Source organism: Gekko japonicus, unplaced genomic scaffold (assembly GCF_001447785.1).
Source record: "Gekko japonicus isolate JY-2015 unplaced genomic scaffold, Gekko_japonicus_V1.1 scaffold1056, whole genome shotgun sequence".
In the NCBI taxonomy this organism is placed as follows: Eukaryota; Metazoa; Chordata; class Lepidosauria; order Squamata; family Gekkonidae; genus Gekko; species Gekko japonicus.
This window is the reverse complement of record NW_015161431.1, coordinates 487,654-497,487: the sequence shown is the minus strand read 5'-3', so window position 1 is coordinate 497,487 and position 9,834 is coordinate 487,654. Positions and strand designations below refer to the sequence as shown.

The 9,834-nt window shown below is 44.5% G+C and overlaps 1 protein-coding gene across 1 annotated transcript in view; it reads left to right on the top strand.

The window, feature by feature from the left end:
* Positions 1 to 6,068: 6,068 nt before the first annotated feature.
* Positions 6,069 to 9,834, top strand: part of LOC107125546 (melanoma inhibitory activity protein 3-like) — a 25,684-nt gene continuing 21,918 nt past the window's right edge. Inside the window, exon 1 of the mRNA XM_015428969.1 lies at positions 6,069 to 6,418. Within this exon, the coding sequence (XP_015284455.1) occupies positions 6,274 to 6,418 (145 nt within the window). The 5' untranslated portion in view covers positions 6,069 to 6,273. The remainder of the gene's footprint in view (positions 6,419 to 9,834) is intronic.

Genomic DNA, 9,834 nt, shown 5'->3' with positions numbered 1-9,834 from the left:
CTGTAAAGTTACCTCCATACTTGAGAGGAGATGGATGGAGAGTAATGGCAGGCCCTCAGTTAATTACTCTCAGAATTCCACAGAACAAAATTGGAGACCAGTGGCACATTTAAGACCAACAAAGGTTTATTCAAGGTATGAGCTTTTGTGTGCATGAACACTTTTTCAAATACATTGAAATGGAAGGTTGAGTTCAAACTTATAGGCTAAACAGCAATTTAACAGGTAGCGTGATAAAGATGTTTTAAGATGTTGTATGCGCACAAAAGCTCATACCTTGAATAAACCTTTGTTGGTCTTAAAGGTGTCACTGGACTCTAATTTTATTCTGCTGCTTCAGACCAACACAGCTGACCACCTGGATCTATCAGCACTCCACAATTAATTAAATTACATCAATCTCCAATTTTGACATATTTATTTCCTTCACTGTTTTCCCCCCAGATCTGAACCCAAACAAATAGTAACCTGACAGGGCTATTTTTGGGCAGGAACGCACAGGAACGGAGTTCCAGCTGGCTCCCGAGTTGGCCACACCCAGCAGGAACTCATTAGTATAACAGGCCACACCTAACAGCAGAAACGCATTAGGATTGGCTACATTGGGGTGTGTGGCCTAACATGCAAAGGAGTTCCTGCTACCAAAAAAGCCCTGTGTTTTGACAACAAACAAGGTAAACAGAGTAAGAAGCAAAAGGTGGGTGTGGCTGGATGACCACTCTTCTAGTAACATGGGGGTGCAGCCTAATGTGCTAATGAGGTGTGCGGTCAGGGGTGTGGCCTAATATGCTAATGAGTTTCTGCTGTTGGGTGTGGCCTATTATGCTAATGAGCTCCTGCTGGGCTTTTTCTACAAAAAGAGCCCTGAGAAATCATATACACTAAGCTTATTATCTCTGTTTGATCCTTGAAACTGTTAAACATCTTCATTATGCTGTATGATACTTTACTGTGCTCACCCTCTACCTATATGCATGGACTGGTAATTTTCATTTTTGTTTCTGTCTTTGACTCTAATTGGCCCTTCCTGGCAACTAAACCCCCCTCTCTTTTCCTATATGTAATGGCTGAGGAAATTCTGTTTCACTGTATCTGAACAAGTATGCTTGGACATGAAAGCTTATACCTCGAATAAAACTTTGTTTGTCTTAGAGGTGCCACTGGACTCAAACTTTGTTCTAATAGTAAACCTTCAGCATTTCAGCTGAAGCTCTGCTTAACACAGTGCATTTTAAAATGAACGTACTGTTTAATTTTTTGCATATACACAGCTTACCTTCTAAAATGAACATACTGTTCAAATTATTTTCCTGCTTGCACACATCTTCAATCATTTAGTGAGGATTCTTGTGCTTTGGTGGCAGCTGCTGCCAAAGCAATTTTTTTTTAACATGCACATGCACATCCAATCAGCTCTCCAGTGCTCAGTCATAAGCTCTGTTGGACAAAAGCCCCATCTGGCCCTGCCCACTTTCTAAAAACACTTGGTGGGCACCAGGAAAGAAGTCAGAAGGACACCGTGGTCTGACCAGTGCCTGGATTGGAGGTCTCCTAGAAACCCAATGTGTGCTGCCTTGAATCTAATGATGGACAATGGGATATAAATTTAGTAAGTGAAACCCTGTTTTCCATAGCACAGTTGGCAACACTGGTGAACCAGATGATTGGCTTCTTCCTAACCTAGCTCTGAATCTCAGCAGGTGAGCAGGAAGATGCTCATCTCCTGCAGGATGCACTGTGAAGAGATGCCCCTCTATAGCATAAAGAGCCCTTGAGTGCAATTAATTAGCATCAGAGAAAACATGTTGCCTAATTAACTCCCCTATGACAACTTTTGAAATATTGAATAGGTCAAAGCCTTTAAAATTTATACCAATCTGAAATGACAAGGCAGGGGAATTAGGATCAGGAGGTGCATATTTCCCAGCACACCCTCCTAGTTTGTACCAGGAAAATATAAACTGGTAGGGACTTGATTGGACAACTTCCCCCTCTGGTTATCCCTTTTAATTCATACTGGCTGCCTTCAATGTTCTGTGCTCCTGATATGTTACAAGCATGCTCATAAGGCCACTTATGGTGTATGTGTGGGGGTATCTTTTCAATTTACAAATTAACATTTTCTGCATACTTAGATCATCCCACAACTGCACAGGGGCCAAATTTCATCCCTACTGCAAACATGCAGCTCCATTTCTGGTTATCGATCTCACTTCTAAGAGGCAGTTCAGCTCAAAAACATGCAGTGAGCTTCAGTTCCCCCTTGGACTGCTCAACTGAATTCAGTGGAGGAAGGTGATCACAATGGAGAATCCATCCTAATGACAGAAAACAGAACTTATGATACATGCCAGCAACAAGGCAAGAGCTTCAGGGACTTCAGAATCGAACAAGCTGTGCAGTAGATGTTCAATGTTCTCACAAGGTTTTAAACTTAATTTTCAAGTGCAAGGGCCCGAATTTGGATTGGGACTATGGTGTGCAGGGAGTTTTTAAGGACTCTTACTCCATCATTGTCCCAACCAAAAACTTGCCCAGGGTGCCAGGGCAAGTAAATGGCACGGGGAAGGGTGGCTTAAAAACAACCCCCTCCTTGTGCACATGATCCAAATAAGACCCCCATGCACCTGAAAATTAAGCTTTAAAAACTTAACTGGGAACTCCCACTTCATGTTTGGTTTGGCTCTCAGAAGCAGATCTTGTGAGGATTTCATAGTATAGGCAGTTGTAGGCTGGTTACAGTGTTATCCTAAGCACAGATATACCCTTCTAAGTCTTCTGAAGGCAGCAGGTGTAGAAGGGTGTAACTCCATTTAGGATTTCACTCTTAAGCATGAGAGGTCCGGGTGCCAGAAAATTCTAAAAGTGTTTTAGTTCCGCAGGGCCTGTGAGACAGAACTCTTCTGCCAGGCTTTTAGTTGAGGTTTAGGGGGCGTCCTCCTTTTTATCCATCTATGGGGCCTCCCCTTCAGTGGATCAGATCTGAGTAACATCTAGAACCCAATTGTGACAGGATACATCTGTTGAGCCTCTGATGGGATATAGAAATTGCACTATATCTATTTGATGTATTTTAAACTGTTTTTAACTACTGTATATTATATTGATGGAACCCGCGCTGAGTCCGCTGAGCAGACAGGGTGGGATATAAATCTAATGAAATAAATAAACATGAGTTAATATGAATGATTTCTATACATATTGGACAGAATGGCAAACATGACCCAGACACACATGTTACCTGGTCTGGGCTGAGAAAGAGTGACTGCTAGAGAAAACGTAACCCCATTTTGGGTGATGGGGGGAGGCTTAATTCTCCCTCCTTGCCATGATTATAATCTGAACTCAGTCCTTCGCACCTGATTTTTCAGGGGGGAAATTCTGGAATCTGGGGTGTAACCAAGGTTGAGATCTGGACAGGTTAGCACCCTGGAAACAAAGAGATCTTCTTCTGAATAACCTTGCAAAGTAGATCTCACTTAGAAAGCGACTTGCCACTTGTCACAGGCCTAAATTGTAAGAGGATGGATATTTCATAAGCAAACTACTCAGAAATAAATGAATCCCTAGGATATTGGTGTGCAGCATCAGCATTTTAAGTTGTCTCACATTGTATTATTTTGACACTTTAAACATTCATTTTGCTGGATGAAAGAAAAAAAAGTTAAAAGCTTCTGCTTTCCAGCAGCCACAAAATGGTCATTGATTGTTCTGCTAGACTCACTGATATCATACTGAGAGACTACACAAGAGAATAGACAAGGAAAAAATCAATTATCTGAGGATATGATAAGAACACCAGCCTCACTTCTGATGCAGTTAGTAGCAAAGATTACTGGTAACAATTTCAGATAAGAATATGCCAATAACTAGAGGAGCACAGCTGACTTGCACAATCTTACCATGAATGCAGAGCAGTTAATTATTACTCTTTGATGCTTCTTACAAGAAACTCTGTGTGCTTTGCAGTTTTTTTTAATTCAGGATTTTACAGGGGCTCTATGACGCCCCCATCCATTTCCCTCCTACAGAGGCAAGATTTTCCTTTTGTTTTTCTTTCTCTTTCTGACTGAGTCACCCTAGGTATCTGTTTTCTTCTTCCTGAGGAACTCTGGCTGTCCCACCCTGTCACAACATGCTATTTTAGCTGTTGGCTCAGGCCAGGAATCTGAGCAAAGGAATGAGAGACCCCTTTGACTTAAGCGGTACTCAAAGCGTTTTGAAATTCCAAATTAACAAAATATTTTATTCAACCTAAGAGGAGAAAGGTCAGGTGAAATCAGGGGTAAAAATTCTGAGGTAACTCAATATAGAACTCTGAAGTAAAATAGTATATGCACAGGCTTTAATTCATATGTTTCAGGCTATTGAGAGTTTCATAAGCTTTTACCAGTAACTTAGGATCTTTAAGATGAGAGACTTTTGTTCTGGTGTTTCCCAAACACTCCAGTACACTTTCTTTGAGTATTCACTAACTCTTGATTTTCAGAAGGCTGGGACACTCTGTCCAGTACCCAAACCCCTTCTCTATACACACCAGTATTCTTCTTGAGTTTTAATTGACCACACCAGACCAGGGATCTCTCCACTCTTCAGAACTATCTCCCTGTTTTAACTGGGCAGGGAAATTCTTCCCTCTCTAGAAGATCTATCACCTTTTCTGGCCTGAATGGGAGTCTTCGCCTAACTACCCACTTGTCCTTGCCAGCCTCCCGCAGTTCTCCATCTATGTTAAACTGCTCTCAGTCAGGGCAGAATTCAGAAACTGTCAGTACTCAACTCTTCTCCGCTAGGGCTGAAATCAGACTGCATCTTTCCTCAGCATCTAGTTCAAAACTCTTTCTCTGCTCAACTGATGCTAACCAATCAGATCTCTTGGCTAAAATGTATCAGGCTTGTTGCAGTCTACCAAGTAACATGTAACCCACCAGGGCCCACCTCAGCCTACAGAAATGGCAAAGGAGGTTGTGAGAAACTTTGCAGGCTAAAATATATGGTTGATGGGGTGCATTTGGCTAGAAGGGTCACAAATTGGACTGGTCCAGATGTTACCTATGCAGTGGATTTGCAAGTCATGTAGGAGAGACATAACAGAATGAGAGGTCAGTAACTGACAAATGGGGGGGCGTGGAGCAGAAGAAAGTAATGAGACTTGTGAAGGCAGGAAAGGAAAAACTTGGATAGCTCAGGAGTTCAACAACTGAATGTGCAAGAGAAGAATCACCTCTTCTATGTTAAAGAATGTGCACCTAGATGGCCCTTAAAAATGGTATGTGGCACTGAAGTATGTTTATTTCTGTCATCTCTCTGTATAGACAGCCAAGAGGATACAGTCCTTATATAGACTCTAATTTTTCAAGCATATTTGAGAGCTATGGGTGCACAGTGTAGCCTTAGGCAAGCACTATACCTTAGCTAAAAAGTCAGACTAAGCCTTATAGTGGATATAGTAACAGAGCACCCTTAAAACTTGCATCCCTGCCCACCTCCCCTTAAAAGATCTCGGATGGCAGGTGTTGGAAAGACCACGGAGAAAGGCTGCCAGTCTGAGTCTCATAGTCTTGAGCTAGATGGAGCAGTGGCCTGGCTCAGTATAAGGCAGCTTCATATGCTCATCTTTCCCCTTTTTACCCCTCTAGCAGGGTTCCGGTGTAAATCCCATCAAGATCAATAAAGCCTTCGCACGCACACGTCGTTGGGTGATGGACCACGGTAACCATTCGCCTGCTCGATTGTCCTTCGTGGACAGGAAAATCGAGGAGACGAATGATTCTAAGAGCGCCACATCCAACGACGCGTAGTCCAAGTAACCGTGTCTAGGATTGCAGCCTTCGCACCAAAAGGCTGCACAGTTGTGAGTCAGGTGCAAGTTTGACAAGTGAAACTTCGCAGACGACTTTCTCTACCTGTCATGAGGCTGTCAAAAAAGCACGTGCCGCGGGGGGGTGGGGGGAGAGCTGCAAGACAGCAGAAGAGAAAGGGGGCGGGGGGAAGGAGCCAGACTCGGGGGGGAGGGAGGGAGAGATCTGAAGCGGGGCTGGCGAAGCACCTCCTCCCCTCCTCTGGAAGCTGGCGAAGTGAGGCTTCCTTCGTCGTCCAGGGAGGCTGGCGCGCGAGGCTGCGCCTCAGTCCCCGGCCGGCGGCTAGCACGCAGGGTGTGGTGCGGTTCCTCCTCCTCCTCCTCCCGCCGTATCCTCTTCCAGCCCGGCTCTGCTGACGTGTCTTCTCCCCCTTCCCACCCAGCAGCCAGCCCGGCAGCCTTGCTAACGAAACATGGCTGCGCCGCCACGGCGTCTCTCAGTGGCGCTCCCGCTGGTCGCTCTGCTCCTTTGCGCCCGGCCGCCCTCCTGCCAGGCCCGCCAGGAGCTGGACCGGCGTTTTGCAGAGTTCAAGCGCTGCGCCGACCCCGAATGCAGCAGTAAGTGGGGTGGGGGGGCGGAGGAGGGAGAGGGGCCGGCCATCCATCCATCCGCCGGGTCCCTGCGACTGCCGATCAGCAGCGACCAAGACCTGTTGGCATCTCCAAGGCCACGCAGGAAAGGAGGCGGCCTCTTGGCCCCGCAGTGCTTGAGGCGGGCGAGGATGGTTGTCGTGCCCGGCGCCGCTGCTCCCCTTCCCTCCCAGCTCCGAAGGGTGAAGGGGGTGGCGGTGGCAGGCGCCCTTTCTCAGTCCCGTCTATTTTTCCCCCCTTCCGAGTTGCGAGGAGGATGCTGCGGGAAACTTCCTCCCTCCTTTGGCAGCCGCACTGGTGGGGCCCCCCTCCTCTCTGAAATTAATTCACCAACTTTTGCAATACTTTGCTTTCTTGTTATACACAGAAATACACAGCAATGAAAGTAAAATTGTCCGGAGTACTTGCCAGTATAAAAGTCTAATTGCGCTCAGGAAGATTTACTTCTGAGTAAACGTGTGCAGGTGACCGATGCCTGTTGTTTCCAGCGTCCTTATTTCCATCTTGTGTCCCCGGTTAGGGATAGAAATGTATAGTATTATTAAATGTCTATTTGGAAGGACAAACCCACGGACGATTGTCACTCCAAACAGCCTCTATAGTGTCACAGAAGATCTTAGGGCACACAGCTTGGATCATCACCCACTTCTTTATTGTTACCCCTATCATGTTTGTTTTTCGTATTTGTATCCCCCCCATCCTGTGAGCGGGCTCAGGGTGGGTCACATCATCTTAAATAATACAGTAAGGTTTAAAACACAATAAAACATTATAGACATTTAAAACCAGTAGTTATAGCTGCTGGTGAAAAGTCCAACCCATTAATACTGATGGATATGGCCGGTTGCTGGTAGATGGATAGCCAGTAGGTAGGAGACAGCAACCTCGGGGAGGCCATATGTGGACGCCCGCTGCCTCAACCAAAAGCCTGGTGGAACAGCTCCATCTTGCAGGCCCTGCAGAACTGAGTAAGAGCCCGCAGGGCCCTGATCTCGATGGGGAGCATGTTCCACTAGGTGGGGGCCAGGGCAGAAAAGGCCCTGGCCAAGGCTAGGCAGACGTCTTTTGGGCCAGGGACCACCAGGAGATGCTGATTACTAGAGCATAAAGCTCTTCGAGGCGTATACAGGAAGAGGCGGTCCCTTAGATATGTTGCCCTAAAGGGACTGCATGGGTTGCTTGTGGAGTCAGGCCAGCCCCCAAGAGAGACTCTGATGAACAAACAACTTATTGGTAGACCTTTTTGTCTCAATGGCCTTTATATTAGCATGTTCTCAGTCAAGCACACCAAACATTTCTCTGCCTCTTTCTAGTAAACAAACTTGTATCTTCTAGCTGCAAAGAATCTGGATTGCCGAGAAGCCAATTCTTGACCTCATGTTGCCTTCCTCCTATCTATCTCACTGTCCTATATTAAACTGCGCCAACAGAATCTAACTTTTTGGGAAATTTTTCAAATAGTGGTGTTTCTAAACTACCCAGCAGGATGTGTTTTCAGATTTATTCTTGGAATTTAGACTTTGAGAAAGTTTCTTTGAAGCAATGTTGCATAGGTTTGCTGCCTTAGTGTGTGATTACTAAGCTACACTTTAAAAAACCTCAACTAAACAAAGCATTCTTGAGACAGAGTGTCACAACATCGGGGTACCCCAACAATGTCATCTGGCTGAGATTTTGTAAAAAGAAATAGAAATTAATTATGCCCTATAGAAAAATATATTTTTGGTAGCATAAACTTAGCACTGGAATAAAATGAACTTGGATTCTGGACTAGTAACTCACTCCAATGTTTAAAACAGAATTTAGAAAATTTATTTACAAAAAATAGACAAACAAAAAGACATACAAGTAGGGGAAAAGAGTGTACAATGGGAGAAAGACAAAACAATAAACCTATCTAACTAGCCTGTAGATACTGACCCTAAGCAGCTTACAGCTCCAAAGCACATGTCTTGAGTAACAGTCTTCCCAGCAGTAACAATGCAAGAGAGTGGAAGTCCTGGAGAGTGGGAAGGTCCTTCTTCCAGCTTTACCTGCTCTTCACCAGTCTACATCCACCAACATGATGTTACCATGTGATAATGCCTTCCTGATGATATAATCTGGCTTCCTCACCTATATGCTAGCTCAGCTGTCACTTGCTAATTGAGTAACCAATCAGGATGATCAGTTACTTAACGTAGCTGATCTGAGATGAAGTCGAGATCCTTTGCTGTCAAACTGACATTTGAGCTGTAGATTACCAATTGTCAACCAATTTCCTTGACAGTTTCCAGCTGCTAGCTGTTATATTGGAAGGTAACTACATACAGGTGCTTGGTAGATCAAGCTCTTCAATGACTTGGATAACAATCCTGAAATCACTTGTACATGGGGTTTTACCTTTTAAAGGATGACAATTCAAAAATAGAGTAACTTTTAAAGCTTTACAACCTAGGTACAACATGACATCTTAAAAACTATTTGGGGCCACTACATGTAGTTTGGTACTGGAGAAGACTCTTGAGAGTCCCTTGGACTGCAAGAAGATCAAATCAGTCAATCCTAAAAGAAATCAACCCTGACTGTTCCCTGGAAGGCCAGATAATGAAACTGAAGTTCAAATACTTTGGCCACCCAATGAGAAGGGAGCACTCACTGGAGAAGACCCTGATGCTGGGAAAGATTGAAGGTCAAAGAAGACGAGGACGGCAAAGGATGAGATGGTTAGACAGTGTCATAGATGCAACGAACATGAAGTTGACCCAACTTCAGAGGACGGCGGAAGACAGGAGGGCCTGGCGTGACCTGGTCCATGGGGTCGCGAAGAGTCGGACTCGACTGTGCGACTGAACAACAACAACAACATGTAGTTTCTTCTGCATATCTACACATCCTTTGCTATGGATATGCAAAAAATCCCAGTTGATAACTCAAGAAGCAAATGACATCTCTGAATGAGAGCAACTGTAACTAAATGTGAGATTATTTTCTGCCCCCTCAATCCTAAAGATACTTAACTTGGAAACCATTCACATTCTGTTTAAATGGACTTTTTTCATGTAGTGAGTTTACGACCAGGGTCCAAGTGGGCTCAGGAGTATTGTGTGGCATCTTGATGAATGGAAATAGAGATGATAAAAAGTGATTGTAAATAGCATATAAGTAAATACAACTTGGATGGGTATGTTAGGGTGCATTCCCAGTCCATCTGAAGTAAATGGAAGTGTTATCATTTATTTGAATAGCACATAGATTGCAATAAAAGGCTATGAAGGCTAATGTATTTATTGTGGCACAAACTTCTGTGAGCTCAAGCTTAGCTTTGAAGACGTTCTGTTGCAAAGCCTCACACAGTAGAAGAACAGGGAGGCCTGAAGGCTCCTCTCTTGATAATACTCTCC